Below are 19,877 nucleotides of genomic sequence, written 5' to 3'. Positions count from 1 at the left end.
TTTCAGCATTTCTGCTTGTAACCTGATGATAGAGCTTTTAGCTCATGTTGGTATGTATGGTTTCTAGAGGTGGCTCTTTTCCTCCTCAGATGTTTTAATTTATTTTTCAAAATTCCCAGCTCTGCGGTATGCCAGTTATGTGGCTGGCCACAGGACCCCCCCCCCCCCTTGATCGTTCCGTTGCAAGGTCATGAAATAATTTACCAAAACTAGAAGGACCTCAGACCATTCTGAGATAATCTCAGGCCTGTTGCCTTAAGGGCCAGGTTGATAATTAGTTAATGAAGTAGTTCATTGCTTTACAGATTTCTGCAAGTACTTGAGTATTGTAAGAGGCGATATTGCAAAGGCCAGAAGATACCTCGTAGCTCCTGGAGAAAATTATGATATAACTAAAGTATGTTTAGTTTCTCCAAAATGTACTAATGGATTATTAATCTAGCAAAACTGTATACTACCCCTCCCTGGCTTCAAGAAAAATCAGCATCAGCGTATTTTTAATGTAGCACTTCATATCACACTTTTGCTGTTTGTATGTATGGATATTACAATTACCAAATGTATGAACCTCATATATAGACCTTGGAATATGGTTGGCCTGTTTGTGCAGGTCCCGGGGTCCAGGGCTGCACTGTTTAACATTCGTAACTGCCAGATCTTGTAGATCTAGGATAGACTAACCCCGAACACGTTGCAGAACCCTGAATTACAAAGCATTCTCATGTATACCTTGTTGTCCTGTATGCTACTTTCAAGTTAGTGATCGGCCCTAATATTGGCAACTTGATTGGCACAGTTCAAAACATTTCCTTGGGAATGTCATCTGTGCTGGACATGCAGTACAGGATTAACAGATGTTGAATAAGGAACATGGCATCGTGTAGGAGTCACCCAAATAAAAACAATTGGTACGCAAACATGTGTATGTATCCTGTGCATTGCGCGTTGCTTACCTTTCCATCGCCTCGAAGAGACTCTGGGTTTAAACTGACATACTGGGTTTTATCGCCTCTGTATGAATCGACAACAGCATAAGAACAGGCCTACAGCTAGGCACACCAGGACGTGCAACTCCATAGATTGTTTACTGTTGAATGGACCATTTGTGATGCCTTCACACTGATGGTGCTTTGGAATATACATTAGATAAGGTGTTTACAATCAAACACCTCCTGCATGAATAATATTGCAGGTACGTGATGTACGCAAATGCGAGGGTGAGAGAGGTAGGGGAGAGAGAGTAGAGAAATGTAAACAAGCGCGCGTGGCCACGCTAATTATAAGCAGATGGCCCCTGCGCGCAGCTGCTCACTTCCACAAGGTGGATGCCTCCACATGCACAAATGTAGGAAAAGTGCAGACCGATTCCAAAAGGTCATCTCCTAGCTCGACCTAAAAATTCAGGGACATATCTACAACATACTGCGATAATCATCGCAGTGCGCGCTTAGCGCAAATTTGTTTAACGCCGGCTATCGCCGGATAATCGCCGAGAAAACGCGTTATTATCAACACATATCTCAACAGCGATAAAAAATCCGGCGATAGAGGGCAAATGTGCAATTATCGCTGGAAACCCAGCAATAAAAACACAGTGCTATGGCAATCCTTGTTGATAGGGCAGGGTGTGCTTAGCCAAAGTATCCACCTCCCATAGGACACAATGGCTAGGTAAGATTAAAAGCAGGCGTAATGAAACCTGCGATAAGCGTGGTTAGCGTTACTTTTATTATGGCTACGCAGGTTAGCGAGCAGATTGCGGATAGGAGAAATGTCTGTTAGCGACATTTCCAACGTTATTTTGGTGAGGAACGCCCACTTTGCATCTCATTAGAGATGCAAAGCTGGGAGTTAAGGGAAAGGGCGCCGAGGCATGGAAACACGCGCTAGCGTGTCCATGCTGATAGTGCGATATAATTATTGCCGCTTTTCGCCTGAAAACGGAGGCTAAAGCAGCGATAATTGTATTGCGGCCCCTTGCTGATACGCCCCTCAGTGACTAACACCCCCCTTGACTGCGCAACATTTCCACAGAAGAAATACATAGATGCAGTTGTCTCTCATTGACGCTAGCAGGCGCTGCAGAGAGGGAGCATGTTCTCAAGAAGTGCAGGGGCGTACCCGGGCCCCTGTAGTGCCGGAGGGGGTTGTCCCCAACACTTCAAGGAACCACCAAACCTTTAAAGGGCCCTATTAAGGCCAAAGCAATGCATATCTGGGAGATTGATAGACTCGGAGTCCCCCTTATCACAATATGCAGGAGGCTCCGTCCTTTTGTGTTACATCATTGAGGCAGGGCCACCACTCTGCTCCCCTTTTCCTGTAGGAGTAGTTTTCTTCGGCAGCCCCTCTTAGGGTCTCCTGTGATGAGCAGAGAGAACTTCAAGGCACTATGTCTGCATCACTGAGTTCCTTTGGTTAGCTTGTCGCTTCCAGGAAGGCAAGATCAGCAGCAATGCAGTCAACAGCGGGGAAGGCCAGTAGGGAGGCTAAAATCATCTTCAGGCATGTTCCTAGCCAGGAGGGAACGCAGGCACAGATCAACATTCTGGAAGCAGCAGCAGAGGCCAAGAAGGTGTGGGTGTACAAGCGCAAGGGTTGTTGAGTTCCATGCTCAGCCAATTGGACTCCAAATCACGGCCAATCCGAATCACACATCTTCCAAGTTCAAATGGTCCAGCCAATGAGGAGGAGGCAGTGTTACCTTACTGGAGGGGTTTCTCAGAAGGACATTTTTCAACTGTACTGCAGAAGCCACTACTTATTTGCAGATAATCTGGTGCCTTAAAGGGTCTGTTCTAGGAGGAAGCCTTGAGTACACTTTGCATTCTGCCTTGGAAACAAAGAACAGGAAAGGAAGATTTCTCCTCTGCACCCGTCATCTATTCTTCATCTTTGAACTGTCATTCTTACGAAATACAAATGGGTAACACAAAATACATGTGCTCGTCAAGCATTTATGGTGTGCGCATGTTCTGATCATAGCAATCAGTACTGCAAAAAGTTATGCTCATGATGTTCATGCACATCCTAAATCAGTGCTGGACTGGCCGTACCGGGCATCAGGCATTTCCCCGGGAGGCTAGAAGGGGTGGGGGCTGGTTTTGCAGCAGTGCTGCAATATCGGCCCCCAGTAATAAAAGCAGCAAGCAAGGGGTTCCAGTCTCCCTGGGCCAGAAAGTGCTTCCCCAGGGTCTGGATCGCACAAATTGCCAGGGCTGCTTTGGGTTCCCAGTCCGTCCCTGTCCTAAATATTCAAACAAAAATAAACACGAAGGAGGACATGTCTGCCCAGGACTCTTATGCAGCTCCTGCAACCCACAAACTCGAATAGGATGATACTAGCTAGATGCTGTGGAAGGGGTAGTCAAAGACGGCATCCCCTTGACAATAGAGGTTGGGGAATCAAGGCAAGGTTTTCCCTCTCAGGGCACACCAAAGCGGAGCCGCGTAGGCACTCGCACTCGGAGGCGGTCCCTCAGCACCAAGGGCCTTCTGGGACAAAAGGAAAATGACAGGGATGTCACAGCTGCTCATGGTTTTAAAAACTTTTGGCCCCAACTGTTTTTGTTTTTAAACTATAATAAAGGTAAGATACATTGAACAGTAATTCATGCCCAGAGGCTGGCAGCACTGTGGGTCTCTAACACCATTAATGTTCAGAGACTGGTTGCAGAGCACACTTCACCTTGCCATTTGCTACACTCACAGAGATCGCCCACGTATCCCACTGTACATCGTATACTTCTTGTATATTCTGTTGCTACATATTTGTGCCTACTCCAGGGATGTGGAATTCCTATAGCCCGACGCCCAGGACATATTGTTTGGGGTCAAGGGCAACAAGTTTGAATGTGCATTTTGTCCTTGGGACAAGCAGGCCCAACCCCCTGCAGCACAAACCCTTTGGCTGCCAGTTTGCAGTACCCCATTAAGGATCAGGGAAGGGCACTGCCAGCAGTTAAGTTATAATTTGTGTGCATATGTTAATGCTGTTCAAACTTGTATTTATGGTTTATTAATTGAAAGCCTTTATTATTAGAATGAGGGCTCTCAGTAAATGTAAGTTTTGACTGCACAACAGACAGTGGTTCCAGTATAAAAATGTGTACAAACGGTTTCAAAGTTTAGCAATATGAGGCCATGCATAATGCTCCCAGAATACCCTCTGATTAGATGCAGATATTTGCAGAAGCTTGAAAGCAAGATTAATGATTCTTTGCTTTCAATATAAAATGTTACTAAAAAATGAAAGTAGGAAACATTTTTTTTTGCTAAACTACTGTAAAATTTCAGGTCCCATTTCTTTGCAGCATCATTTAGTAAAATGTGTTGATGCATTCTAGCATTTCCCCAAAATATTCATATTAGAAAATCAGTGTAACCAGTTTCAATAAGATTTTGGGAAACATAAAAATAAACAAGCATTGGCAAAGCCAATAGGTCTGAAATGGTGGTCAGCTTTTTAGTTTTGGCAATGCGTGACTTGTGTTGGCATGGTTTTTGTAAAAACCTTATTGATGTGAGAGCTGCCGAACCCTCACCATTATAACAAACATTGGCAAAAGCAAAAATTGTTTCTGGTCTCAAAAAAGCACACACTGCCACATTAGTTACTGGCACTAAACAAAACTTATTTTTGTGCCGATATGCTCCTTGTGAAAGAGCAGAATGCTGTCACTCGGTCGGAAGGGGAGAGAGAGAGAGAGAGAGAGAGAGAGAGAGAGGGAGAGAGGGAGAGAGAGAGATAGAGAGATAGAGAGAATTTTAATAAACACAAAAGGTCGTAGTTAATGCAAGACCAAATTAGGGGCCCAATTATTAAAGAAAGTCTCAAAAGTGCACCCTTGGTATATGTCCTTGCATTAAGGGCAGCAATATGGCTTTCGTGAATTCACAAGAATTTACAGCAGTAGGGCAAGAGATATTACTCCTAGAAAATATTTGTGAACTGCATTTTAGCATGAGGTTTACTTCTGCCATTTCTCAGTATAAGAAAAGATTAGAGAAGAGTTGTTGAAAACCCTTAAAACATGCAAATTAGTAGGTTCGCAGACTCAAAAGGACATTCCAACCCTTGAACTATTGTTTACCACTACCTTCAGTCCCAATATGTAGATCTGCGGAAACGTAGCAACATAAAGGGATTGCTAGTATTCAAACAATACTATCGTATGAGCCCTGGCATAATCAGAGAGGCTATATAAGAGCTCTTATAGAATGAGATTGCTGCCATAATTTGTCGCCGCACAACATGGCACCAATGGGACAAGTGGATTTTGTTACAGGACAAGTAGATTTATGAAGCAACCTGCCCCATGGACAAGTAGATATTTTAATAAATTCCACACCCCTGTCTACTCCATGCCTAGGCTCGACCTAATCAATTCACTCCCCCTGCCTCCGCTAGGCTTGTTATACAGGGTGCACAGGATCACACTGTGTGGTCATGCAGCGGGTTACAAGGCGGATATTGACCGCTGGATGAGAAATTCAGAAGTGGGGCTTAGGGACAATAAAGAACAATAAGGAGGTTTATGGGGCATGGTATTGATGGTATGTGCTCAGGATCGCAAGTTTTTTGGGCTCGCGGGGGCCCAAAGTTTTTGTAACATGAGGGATGGGCAGAGGTGTGGAGGGAACTCGGTATTAGAAGCAATTATCGAGGTGTTACTGCCCTGGGGTAGCGGTGTTTTGTAGGTTGGGTAGATGTGGTGCTTTTATTGTTAAAGCACGAGGCATGGAGCTCCCCAGACCCCCTGTGGAGAAAATATATATATATCCATGTGTATATAGATTCTGTAATCAATTTGAAAAGAAGAGCCTTCACAGGTTTCTTGTATTTAGTGTAGATTTATTCATATCACAGCATCCCAGCAAATACAGCTTCAACAACTCAGTCTTCCTTGTACTAACCGCTCCCCACTAGAATCTTCCCTCATTTGCATTCTACTCGTAGCTAGGTGACCAACCTGTGACATCAGCACTAGATATCTCTACATATCTCCCTTTTTTGCAACAAATAATATTGAAACATATAAATAGATAAGTAATGATTATACACAACATTTGTCAAACAGAATTCTATCTTTAGGTGGCACACAATACACTACTTAAGTTCCTTACTAAAATTCCCATTTACATATCTAAAATACATTACAATTAACATGACATGACTAACCATCTTACTGATATCCTTTTGGCATCTTTATGGTTGACACACTTTACAAATATTTCCTAAACTCCAAGTTGTACCATCTTCTAAGTCGACAACATTGGATCTCACACTTTTAACTTGAAAGGGTCCAAGATATTTACTTTCCCCTTTTCGGACCCACTCATTTTTCCGCACTACAACCCAATCTCCTCTTTGGACACACACTCGTTTTACACCCTTCCTATAATCATATATCCCTTTCATTTTTTCTTGATTCCCTTGCACTTTTTTTTTATATTTCCTCACGGTCAACCCATATTTTTCCTTCCTACATAACCATACAGGACACTCTTTCTTCCCAGGCTCCCTTCCTTTAAGTGACACAAAAGGAGCCACTCCTGTACCAGAATGGGGAGTAATTCTGTGCATCCACACCATCTTTCTCAATTCTTCTTTCCACGATAATCCATTAGCCAGTGATAACTGTATGTTATCCATAATTATTCGGTTAGTTCTTTCCACTAAACCATTCGCTTGTGGTCTGAATAAAGCTACTCTCTCATGCACAATTCCCAACTTATTTAAATAGTCCACCATCTCTCTTGATGTGAACTGCACTCCATTGTCAGTCACAATACTCCCTGGTAATCCCTCTTCCAGGAAAACCTTCTCAAGAAACCTTATGACATTACCCGTACTGATTTCCCCCATAGTCTGGATCGTAAACCATTTGGAATGATAATCTACTAAAACTAGGATAAACCTATCCCTCATTCCTAATTTATTAATCGGACCAATAAAATCCATGGACAGTTTCTCCCAAAGTTTTGTTGGAAACTTGGTACATTCTAGAGGAGGTTGACGTACAATTTTTGATTTGTCACTATTCTGGCAAAACTGACAATCTTTTACTAAAGCCTCGACATCACTATCAATTCCCGGCCACCAGAATGATTCTCTAATCCTTCTTTTAGACATTCCTTGACCTGGGTGACCCTCATGAATTATTTCCAAAATCTGCTTCCTTACTTCCTTCGGAGGTATGATCTGCCACCTTCTCATAATGTTATCACCACAAAGACTTAATTCTTCTTTAACTTTGAAAAACTCTGTCAAATCAAGATCCTTGCAATCATCCAAATGCCAACCCCTAACAATTCTCGTCTTCACCTTTTCCAACACTGAATCATTCTTCATAGCTTTCTCCCAATCTTCAGACAACAAAGCACACACTCCTACATTACTACAGATATCTCCATTTATATCACCACACACTTCCTCAGAATTCTCCTCCAAAGGCATTCTCGACAAACAATCTGCAACCAAATTTTTCTCCCCCTTGACATATTCCACATCATAATTAAATTCCATAACAGATAGTAACCATCTAGAAATCCTCGGTGTTACACTTCCTTCCAATCCTTTTCCCCCTTTAAAGATGTACAGTAAGGGCTTATGGTCAGTTCGGACTTTGAATGGGAGACCCCATAAATAAAATTTGAAGTGGCACATAGCCCAGCAACACACTAAGGCTTCCCTCTCTATTACGGAATATGACCTTTCTGCACCTTGCAATCTCCTACTTGCAAACCCAACAATTTTTTCCTCTCCTTTAATTACTTGCGACAACACTGCACCAATGCCAACACCACTAGCATCTGTGGTTAAAATCGTTCTCCCACCAACCTCGAACCGTCCTAATGTGGGTGCCTCAGAAATTTTCTTTTTTATAAGTTCAAAGCTTGTTTTGCACTTCTCTGACCACTCAAACGGGACACCCTTCTTCATAACCTCCCTTAAGGCCTCAACAGTCTCTGCAAAATTACTTACATATTTTGAACAATACTCTGCAAGTCCTAAGAACGATCTTAGTTCATCTTTATTCTTTGGTTCTGGTGCTAAAGTTACAGCCTTAACAATGTTTTTCTTTGGTTTTATGCCTTTTGCACTTATTTCATGCCCCAAATAGTCAACTACATTCTTTTTCAACTGACACTTCTCTTTTTTTATGGTCAAATTATGTTTCTCAAGTCTCCTCATCACCTCTTCAAATATCCTATCATGATCAGAATGATTTTCTCCATCAATCAAGATGTCATCTTGAAAGCACCAGACCTTCCTCATGTCCCCAAAAATACTTTTCATTGCCCTCTGAAAAACAGCCGACGCCGATGCTAGTCCAAACGGCATCCTTTTGTATCTAAATGCACCTAAAGGCGTGGCAAACGAAGTCAAATGTCTAGATCCTTCATGCAAACTAATTTGATGGTACGCTGCCGACATATCTAAAACACTAAAAACTTGTCCCTTCCCCATAGTTGATAGCATCTCAGATATATTAGGTAGAGGTTCTCTATCCACCCAAATGTTCTTGTTAGATCACGCAAGTCAATACAAAGGCGAATCTTTTTACCATCCTTTGGCGCGATTACAATTGGAGCCAACCATTCAGAGGCCTCTATCGGCTCAATAATTCCTTGATTCAATAAATTGTCAATTTCTTGGCGTAGAGGTTCTAGCATTAAATTGGGTACATTCCTTACTTTGTGGACGACAGCCTTTGCATTGTCTTTTAAAATAATCTTGTGTGAAAATCCCTTTAATAATCCTAATTTGGAAGAAAACACATTAGGATATTTGTCAAATAGTCTCTCATTATCGGATATATCTTGCACATTTGCTTTTTCTAGGACCATAACAGGTTCTTTGGCATTAGGGTCAATGACAATATTCAAATCTTTTTGATGTCTCCATCCCAAGAGGTCTGACCCAAAGTCTGTAATATAGATCCTACCCTTGACCGCCTCACTTTTGAATCTTAAAGTCATCCAGCACACTCCTAGAATTTCTATCCTTTTCCCAGCATATCCTACTGCACGGATATCAGATTTACCCATTGTTGGACTGTGGCCCTTAGGCCAATTTCTCTCAAAGGAATTTTTTGACAGAAGAGTATACAAACTCCCTGAATCAGCTAATAATCTAACTTCTTTCCCATCAAGTGTGACATTACAATGTGGCTTTTCCAACTTATCTGTACTTTCCATTTTCACATCACATTGAGACAATTCCTTGATGTCATTTACCTGAGGTTCTTCATGAATAACATCAACCATTAGAAAAATATCATCAACATACTCACAGACATCTTCTACTTCTTGGACCCTATTTTTACCAATACCCATCGTTCTACACATCTTAGAGAAATGTCCCCTCTTACCACAATTTCTGCACAATGTCCCTCTTGCAGCGCAGTTAAAACTAGTAGCTATATGCCCTGGAGCACCACATCTGAAGCATTTAATTTCTCTTGGTTGATAACTTGTCCTAGACGATCGGAATGGTAACAGCTTATCGTCAGAAATTTTCTTCGCATCAGTTTTGTTGTCACCTTTTTTCTCAATAAGCTCTACTTTTTCTTGTTTGAAGCTATTAAGAGGTTTATCCATTTCTTTTATCCAAATGTCTGTATGTTCCATTGCCTTTGCAATCCCAATCGTTTCATCTAAACTATATTCTTTTGTTAACAACTTTTCCCTTATCTTTTTGTTATTTACACATCGTACTAATTGATCTCTAATTAAAGAATCGTTCAACTGTTCAAATTTACATGTTACTGCTAACCCTCTCAAGGTAGACACATACGATTTTATATCTTCACCGTCTTTTTGGTTCCTGGTGAAAAATTTATGACTTTCAAGTACAACATTTGTTTTTGGTTTAAAGTGAAATTCTAACATTTGTAGGGACATATCGTATATATTAGTAGGTTGGCCATCTCCCATACCTAAAGATATTTCTGGAATTTCTTCATAAATTCTTCTACCCTCTACTCCTAAATGATGCAAAAGAATTGCTTGTCGTCTAACAGGACCATATTTGTCTCCCCCAATGGCTAAAAGGTAGGTTATAAATAATTTTTTCCATTGTAACCATGGTATTGATGGCTCTCCTGGAGACACTAAAAAAGGAGGTGGAGATGACATGGATTGATCTGACATATTCTCTGTAAAGGAATAGGTTAATTTTAAAATAAAAATCTAAAATAATGAATTAAAATAATAATTTGAATTATAGAAATATTATAATTGTTATTGATGTCTGCAATCCTGATTTCAGATCTTCCAAGTTGTTTTTATGAAGTGGCTTGAAAATTGTGGTCCTTTTCCAGTGTTTATTACATTGATAGTCCTTTTTTAGTGTTACTTGTTCTGGCACTCTGTATTGTTTGGAGCATAGAGAAGGCAACTGTTCAGGGAAGGTAATCAATCCTTTCTTCTTGTAGAACTAGTCATTTATTACTTCTTCCTCCTTGTAGAGAAAGCGTTTAAATGCCTTTCTTTTTTTTTAGCTTGAAAACACGAGCTTTTAATGTTGATTCAAAGCGGGGACTCAAGTTTGAGGTGTCGAGCGTGAGGCAACGCGCATCATTCAGCTCGTGAAGTCGACGCGTATTACTTAGCTCGTGAAGCCGAGCGTGAACAGCATTGTTTGTTTAAATGGCTCGAGCAGCCAAGCGCGAGACGAAATGGACGCGTAATTAAAAGTAAATACTTGAGCCGGTTAAGTGCTTCTTTGATGACACGTCTAGTATTTGTTTAGTAATTGACAATTCCGATCTAGTTCAAGACGCGCTCCAAATACCCATTACATCCCGGCACTTTTCAAAAGATGAAAAAGCTTTTAAACATACGCGCTCATCGTTTCAATAAATGTCATGATAGCGTGCCTTTGAAATTTAAACGTTGTTAAATCACTAAAATAGCAACACTCTTCATACGCGACAGCAGTGCTAGAGTTCACTTGAAACAAAGCAACAGATCAAGTCTTTAAATAGATTAAAGTTGTGTTGATGTTGGCTTGTGCTTGAGAATATGAAATTCAGCACCATTGAGGCATTACCAAACACTTAAAGTTACTCAACGTTATAGTCTTGAGAAATAGGGTACTCACAGAGATGAGTGTTAAGTTTTCTTGCCTATATCGTGCTCTAATGCCTTTATCTTCTTTGCCTTTATCTTCTATGGTCCTATGCCTTTATCTTCTTTTAATAATCCAAGGATGGGATGCTGTTTCTGCTTCCTTGCGCAGACCACTCGTCGCCATGAAAAGAAGAGCCTTCACAGGTTTCTTGTATTTAGTGTAGATTTATTCATATCACAGCATCCCAGCAAATACAGCTTCAACAACTCAGTCTTCCTTGTACTAACCGCTCCCCACTAGAATCTTCCCTCATTTGCATTCTACTCATAGCTAGGTGACCAACCTGTGACATCAGCACTAGATATCTCTACATAATTATATACTGTTACTACGTATTTGTGCTTACTCCATGTAACTGCATTTACTACATTGGAACTCGTCGAACTGCTACTTTGCCTACTATGCAAAGCACTCTGATACCTTAGGGTTGAGTTTGCGCTATAAAATAAAAAATAAAAATGCATTCCTGGGCTTGCTTGCAAAAACACACATTGTAATGAAGCATATTCATTCATTCATTCATTCAAGAATTGCTTCTTTGATGACTTTGCATGGATGGACGCCCATTCATTAGCACGACCCCCATACTGCCAAACACCTACTTCCCAACCTCATTTCAGCTTTACCTCTGCTCCTCTTGTATTCCGTGACCCACTTCCAAGTCCAGTCTCTTGTCTCCCTTTCCCTGTTCCCCTCCACAGCTTTTCCATTTTTTGACAGACGCCCAATACCACATCCTTACCTCCTTTACACCATACACAGCTTCTGCTTTTCAAAGTACCAGTCACACACTATCTTCAGAGTGAAAGACAGGGCTATGTGCTTCTGCCATCTACTATGTTACCCTATCAGCATACAAAGGTATATGAAAATGATACTGCATTCAGCAAAAATACTCCCAAAGACGGATACAATAAATAAAATCAGAATACTTTATAAAGAAATTGAAAATGACAATTGTTTTAGGGCTTGTATTTTTATACGTACATTTACAAAGAATGAAATGTGAAATAATCACAGATAAGCAGCAATGGAGAGAACACAGAAAAAGTATAATCTCTCTATATATAATGGATACAACTCGATCTATTCTCCAAGAGATCAGGGGCCTGATGTGCAAAGCAATTTTGCAGTTGTAAAGCCTGTGATTTGCAAAATTACAGGGTTTGCGACTGCAACCACCTATATGTTACGTACTAAAGCCATTTTGTGATTTGGTAGCAGGTTACCGAATTGCAAAATGGGTTTAGAAACCCTAAACTCTTTTCCATTTGGAACAGGCTGTGGTTAGGGCATCCCATCCAAATAGTGATTCATTAAGGGTGGTATCATGTCTTGTGATTTTAATTCGTCACAAAACCTTGAAAACCTATTGACTCCCTAGTTGGGGTGGTAACACATTTGCAAAAGGGAAGAAGGTCTTGGAGCTCCTTCCCCTTTGTTGGGGGGGAGGCAGTGGTTAAAAACAAAATACATTTTGCTTTCAAAATGCACTTTAGTTTCCTTTCAGGAAAATTGTCTGCATTAAAAACAAAAAAAAAGTTTTCTTTATGAAAATGCGATTGCAGAGCTGGTGGTCTGCTGACCCTAGTAGGCTACCATCACTGTGATGAAATCCAATCGTAATGAGTCACAAGTCACGACCTGTGCAATGAATACTGATGACTGTGACCCGAACCGATTTAGTATTTTATGGACTGAACTATTTGTACTTAGATCAGTATATACAATACTACTGCATTCGCAAAAAGCTGATGCATTATTTAGGACCGCTTTTTGCAAACGGAAATTTCATACATCAGTCCCCACGCCGTCTTTTTCCCTAAAAGTAGCAACACAAAAGGAAAGTAATGCAATTGCACTCATTAAAAGCTGTAAAACAAAAAACAACTTTTAAAAAATATAAAACTGCTTGGGCTGAAATCATATTTCTACCTGCTGTACTGCTGGTTAGGGACACGGAAATTCTGCATCTTTCATTCTGTTCATACTTATGCCAATGTTTTGTGCCTGCTATATTTACAGGGCGGGTTAAAGCAAAGCTTTTCAGTGAAGACACAAGAGCATCATTCGTCCATTAAATATATGGTGGTGTGAGCACTAAGAAAGCAGAATTTGAAAAAAGAAACTGACAGATGCATTAATTCTTCTGTTTCTACATAAGGGAAAAAGGTGACTTAAAGTGAACTAGAATTTGTTGCTCTGCATAGTATCAGCAGCGGCCGGAGCAGGTAAGCACGGAGGGGGGCGGCTGAAATGTTGACAGAATAGAAAAATTAAATAAATAAATCCTATTCCATGGTCTGTGGAAACGCCCCCCGCCACTCCCCGCCCCACCACGCTTACCTGTACCGGCCACTGCCGCCATAGTTACGTCGAGCGTTGCAAAGAGGTACTAGAAACTCAACCCTATGGCCACCTGGACACTTCAGCATTTGAGTGTCCACATCTTGTTCTAAAGCAAAACATGTTGACGGGTGACATCTAGTGGGTCACGTAGCCAAGAACTGGAACACAATAGAAATAAAATGACCGTAACCAGAAGCTGCAGGTCCTAAACAGTATCACTGGAATTCCTGAAGGAATTTGTGGGTTAGTGGGCGCTTGAAGAGGGTTCTAATCTCAGTAGTCTTCCCATAAGCCCTCTTTCCCAAGACTGTGCCACAAGCTCTGTGAGAGTCAATAAGCATCTGATGGGGCCCTGCCTTAGGCCTGCTTAAACAGTGAGCATAGTCTACATCCTAAGTCTGACACTGTGCAAAAAGATGATGCACAAAACCACGAGACTTATAGGTGAAGGAGACAATGTCTTGCAGTGATGGCCGTGGTCAGAACAACTGCACTGTCTGGCAAATGTTTCAAATTTACCTGAGCGGGAGACAAAATATTTCATCAAGTCTTGTTCGGGAAATGCACTGAAGAACTTCAGAGGTGCTGCTGAGGAATGACAGCAGGTTTTCCAAAACTGATTCAACACTCCAGAATATTGTGAAGGACACATTTAAAAACAAAATATGGTGCTGTGCTCGAGTCTCACTATATATGCAAGCTGCTCAAATAGGGGACGACATGGGATTGCTACTGTGCAGATATGCTGCAACCATGAACACCGCATTAGTAAAATCCTCTTGATTCGTAGTTGAGCCTGGAAGCCAGAATGACAACTTGATAGCGCACTCCCCCACAACCTCAAAGCACAGGAAACGTCTTTGGCTACCATATATCAGGATGTGGAACTAGACATCTTGTAAATCCGGTGGAGACTAGCCAATTTTACATCTCTAGAAATTGGGGGACCTGTGCAAGGATGATCAGATTAAAAATCTGTCCCAGCTAAGGAACCTTTTTATAGAAACCTTAGATTCACAAAGAGTGAAGGCTTCTGTCCTACCCTCAAACTAGGAAGAACCAGCAATAGTTCCTCTTGCTGAATTCGTTTAGTAGCACATGCCACATATTGCCACTGTAAGAAAGGTATCCACTTTTTTCTTCAAGTGAAGAGGCAAATGCGAGGAGGGAAAGGCAGAGATTTACAGATGAATGGAAGGGAATAGCTAAAATGCATTTCCTAACAACTACTGATTGGTGGTTTTCTCCCTCTGCTTGTTCAGGAACATAGACACTGGTCCCATTATGGGAAAGTGTGGTTGAACAAGACAACCACTAGAAAGATTATTTAGTGTGGATTGTCATTTGCAATTCAGTCTGCTATCTCACCTATGGTCCACTGGACAGTCAAGTGAAGATAGAAGCATTCGCTTGGGACTATTCCGCATGTAAGGATCGTCAAAGAAGCCAAACACAATTGTGTGACTATGGCTGAGGTTGTGGAGGTGATGGTCAGTCATCCAGGAAAGCTGTGTATTTACTCACTGGCAGGGATCCTTATATTACCAATTCACCAGGAAAGAATGGATTCTTATCTATCAGCGTCCATCTCATACTTTAGTCTATCATACTTTATAGTTTTGTGCTAGAGGAGCTTAAGCCTTTTCTCACCACCTTACAGAGAGGCAGAAGAGGCAGGAATGCTACTGATTTTCTGCCTTGACTCTATCAAACAATAGCTTACAATTTCCTAGCTGCCATCTGTATCAGACAATTGTGCAGATACCTAAAACAAACTAAGTGATCCTCAATGTCAAATGCCTCTGATAGCACTAAAAGCATCCACCATTCGTGCTTTTCCATACATGGCCAATTTCTGGGATGTTTAAAAGGGAGAAGAGGATGCTGAGAAAGGCTATTAGGTACTTTTAGGAAATTGTCTGAAAGTGGATCAGATAATCCATGTAATAAATGACTGCGTCAGTGGGGAGCATCAAGGACTAGCATTAGTGGCTACATATTCAACATTTTAGGGCCATATTTAAACAATATTTACCAGAATGACATTAGCTTGACACCATCTATAAAACATTGTTAGAACAATATGTAAGGTAAATATTAACAAATTTGTTGATCATTAACATATTTTAACGCAAATGCTTTTTATCGCTCCAGATGGGTGTACAATCAACTTTATATTAAACACATTCAATGTTTTTCTTAACTGCCGAAAACAAATTAAAACCAAAATGTTTTCAATTGTAAATGTTGGAGAGCATGTGGAAATGGGCATAAAATGGCCAGTTGCAAGGCAAGGTAGCCCATAGGCGAGTCTCAACAATATTAGAAGGTGGCGCAGTCACAGCTTTTCTTTTTGGCATCAAATTCTACCAGCAGAACATCAACTATTTCAAGGCCATTAGTAAAAGAAAAATTAAACAGTCAAGAGATGCATATTTTTTCTGCCATAGCTCTGAACAAGCTAAGACAACAGGAACAAAGTTTCCCAGATAGAGAAAAAGACAGACTTTCACCAGATATCGCTCCTTACATACAAACATGAGATGCCGTTCACAATATTTCCTTCAAAAGTTACCACTGTGAAATAAAAAATGCTTATACTTGAAAACTGGATAACCTGAAATCGACAAACAGATTAAGAAAGGTGATCTGATCTATACTGTTTGTCTACCCAATGTACCTTACACGGAATGTTTTCATAAAAAAATTATTCTCCTCCCTGTATCTGAACCCAGACACTGATGGAGCCAAAATGTGGGTGTTGAGACCCTGAATTCCTGAAGTGGCAGACTGCGTAAGAGGTCACTCACAAGATAATAGGAGTCATCACCTGGTCACCTCGCGTAGCCCAATCTGGTCGATTGTTGTTAACACCAATGTCTGTATTTGAAGTGCCATCATTATAAAATGTGCCCTTCATGTGAAAGTTGGCGGGGGGGGGGGGGGGGGGGGACCAGTCTCCTCTTCATAGAGCTGCCAACTGAGCAGATATTGACTTGCCTGAAATCACAACACATGCATGCCAGTGGAGTAATGCAACCTGACTAAAGAAATTATAGGTCGGAGTGCGGATTACTTTTAAATCCCACCATCCTATTTCTTTTGATGATCGAATCGTGCAATACGTGACATTTGCACCACTGTCATTTGCCTTTTCTGTAAAATCAAAACTAAATTTTGTGTTATCCCTTTTAAAAATTCTACCCTTTAACACAGATAAGAATGATGAATGTTTTGTCCTACAAAATGTACAAGACTAACTAGAGGGATGCTCAGCATGATGCCCCTACCATCGATTGTCCTGCTTACATTACAAGGCTAAAACGTGATTAGCAAAAGCTGCCAACCACACCTAAAAATGAACTCACATTCCAAGCAGATACTGAGTTATTGAAATGGCATCTCCAAGCATGCTTGAAACCTATTGTTCTATTTTACTTAAACTTGTGTTCCTTTTCCCAGGCTTGCGGCCACAACATGCTTGCTGCATCCTGTTGCTTCTTCTACAGCTGATAATAGCATGAGTCTCTTCAATGAAATCCATAAATCAGGTAAGGAGGTTAAGAACCTCCTACATAAAGTGCTGAAAGAGCTCTGAGGGCAAAGAGCATCACAGGGATCATTAACAAGGTTTAGTGGAATCAAGGAAAGGCAGCCAGAGAATGGCGTAAGACTGGTACGTTCATAGAGGGAACGCCAAATCAACACGTGCCTGGATCCCGGGCTCCCAGCCACAGAAAAGGAAAGACACTTGAGTATAAAATGGACACTGGTAATTTAACCCTGGCCAAATTTGCATTACAGGCAACACTCAAAGATCTTCCTTTTTCTTGCTGCAGTCGATGCAAACACGGACAGGGTGGTCCCAGCCGCGGGAAGGCACAGGCCGGCGGTCCTGGGAACACACTTTGCAGAAGCCCTGGCCACAGGCCCGACAGTGGTGCTTTGACATCTTGGGCGTGAAGCTCTTCTTACAGTGGTGGCATTGGGAGATCTGTTCATCTGACACCCAGTAGTTTGGTCTGGCAGCCGCCTTGACAAATCCTATAAGAGAGAAATAGTGTGGGCGCATGAATTGTGCAACTGGTTTGTGACTAATATAACATATGGCTCTGAAAATTATTTCAAACCAAATGGTCTGTGTTACTGAATGGCATAGTTCAATCCTTGGCAGAAACAATCCTGTATACTCAAGATACACAAAGAAAATGACCAGGGACATCTTTTTGACTAGACCTAGGACGCATACGTCTCATCTTTTGTGCTCACTTCATTGGCTTCCGGTGCAGAAAAGAATCCATTTTAAAGCTTTAGTCCTGGCTTTTAAAGCTTTTCATAAGATCGGTGCCACCTACCTAAGCGAAAGATTTCAGCCTTACACTCCGCAGCGCACATTGAGGTCCTCTACCCAGCCCTTGATCTCGACTCCGAAGGTCAAGCTTTCCCGGGTTGGGGGAAGATCTTTTCAAGCAGTAGCATCTCGACTTTGGAATAGCCTCCCTCCCCCACTGCGACAGATCCCGAACCTCCTAACTTTTAGGCGGAATCTGAAAACGTGGCTTTTCCAGCTCTAGGCCTTTCCGACTCGGCGGCAAGGGCGGATCTCAGTCTGTTGTTATTGTGGTCTTTTTATCTCAGCGCCGGGACACTCCTGGGAGTAGCCGCGCGCTCTATAAATTCCAGATAACATAACATAACAAAATACCACTATAAAGGAAACTAAAGCTAAAAACTCCATTCAAATGGAACTAGCAATTGAACACGATCAGTTAAAGGAAGTGCAAATCCAAATGTTACTAAACTATATGAAAACATTTTATACAAGCACTTCTGATTAGGGCACGAGTTTGTGTGGAGAAATGTGTTTTAGAACATTTAAATCATGTCTTTTGCATATAGACAGTATTTCTCTTCTGTAGTTCTCCATGTCCTTCCCAAGTTCCATTCCTGCTTCAGAGGTCTGAAAAAGGCCATTCTCCTCATGTACACTCTTGCCTGGGAGGAGGGCTGGAGCTCATCCACTATTGTCTCAGTGACCAGTGAATGATATTACGCAAAGGTTCTAGAAACGAGTGCTGGCGGTTCATGCACGTGCGTCTCAAATACATTTCTATAAAGGACTCCGAGCAATCTAAACAGATATCGAGGTGCCTCTCCTGCAGAAATGAAATGGATAGGCAGATCTTATTTTCAATTAACTACAATAAGGATGTATTTTCACACCCAGGTCCCATCAAGGTGATGATGGCGGGTAAGGCAAAGGTGGGAATGAATAACATAGATGAGTAAAGAAAACGTTTTCTACGTAAGGAAGTAAAACCAGGCCCAGTTCAGGTTGGGCGTTAAAAAAGTGCACATATGCAATCGGACGGCCACCTTCATGTAGAGAGGGCTCATCAAATTCGAGTATCAGGAATCGGTGATTCATGTGAAATAAAACCTCACTCAATAACTTGCTTGCCTCAAGTACAAGATGACAAGTTGTGTCAATCAAGGTATGAGTGATCGAACTGTTAGATGAAAGGGTAAACTTGGGGGGAAAACCAATGCCGGTCTACCGCAGAAGTGATCATCTTAGCAGGATAGTTCTTAAGCCTACATTTATTTTATTTATGTATATACATATATTTTACACAGGCAGTGGTAGCTCCTGTTTAAGTATGGTTAAGTCTGACTTGCACAGAAAAGGCATTTTTTGTTTTCTTAAGCTCTTCGGGCACTGTTCAATGACTGCATGAAACTATTGAATAAAACAAGTTCATCCTATTTGTGTTCGGCAAAGCAAGTTTCATGCAGATCCGTCAAACTGGGCCGAAAAAAGGAGGAGGGTGTGATGGTAAAACATAAAAAAAAGTCCCACTTTAACTCTAATAGGTTCCTTTGTTCCCCAATACAGAAAAAGTGGCTAAAATGGAATAGCACCAAACGTAGCATGAATGCAGAGCATTATGCCGGGACGTGCCTTTCCTTGGTGTGGTGTAAATCCGTTCAGTAGTCTGAGAAATGAATGCTTACACTTTGTCTGTTTGGGCCTGAAAGGGTTCTAAGACAGAACTAGCTGTAACATTAATTCACGGAGCGTTTGTCGATTCACAAAAGTCACAGAGGATTCACACATCAATTTAAAAATAAATAAAAGCAAACCATTGGCGGAGGAAGCTTTTCCGATCATCGTCCACGGCAGATTAACAAATCCACCTCGATCTGATTGGCGAGCCATCACAGATACATTTGTGTTGCATTTGGCATTGCCCAACAAGGTACACTGAGAACCATGCTGGAAAAAATAACAAGCATTGGCAAAGTCAATGGGTCTTACATTCGGGACCTACTGAATTTTTCAATGGTTTTATGCAGCTCATAGCGTCATTGCACACCTACAAAAATA

At 41.3% G+C, this 19,877-nt stretch overlaps 1 protein-coding gene across 4 annotated transcripts in view; it reads right to left on the bottom strand.

Annotated features, from left to right (window-relative positions):
* Positions 1–11,284: 11,284 nt before the first annotated feature.
* Positions 11,285–19,877, bottom strand: part of LOC146798496 (zinc finger FYVE domain-containing protein 1-like) — a 116,555-nt gene continuing 107,962 nt past the window's right edge. For 2 of the 4 annotated variants that reach the window (XM_085625768.1, XM_085625769.1), the window contains exons 11-12: positions 19,634–19,766; positions 17,406–17,533 (exon numbers count right to left, since the gene is read on the bottom strand). In XM_085625768.1, the coding sequence (XP_085481894.1) occupies positions 19,675–19,766 (92 nt within the window). In that variant the 3' untranslated portion in view covers positions 17,406–17,533; positions 19,634–19,674. Of the gene's footprint in view, positions 17,534–19,633; positions 19,767–19,877 lie in introns of all 4 variants that reach the window. The other 2 variants (XM_085625767.1, XM_085625766.1) reach the window with 1 other exon arrangement.

The sequence above is a fragment of the Triturus cristatus genome, chromosome 9, assembly GCF_964204655.1.
Source record: "Triturus cristatus chromosome 9, aTriCri1.1, whole genome shotgun sequence".
NCBI lineage: Eukaryota > Metazoa > Chordata > Amphibia > Caudata > Salamandridae > Triturus > Triturus cristatus.
This window is presented reverse-complemented; position numbering and strand designations above follow the sequence as displayed.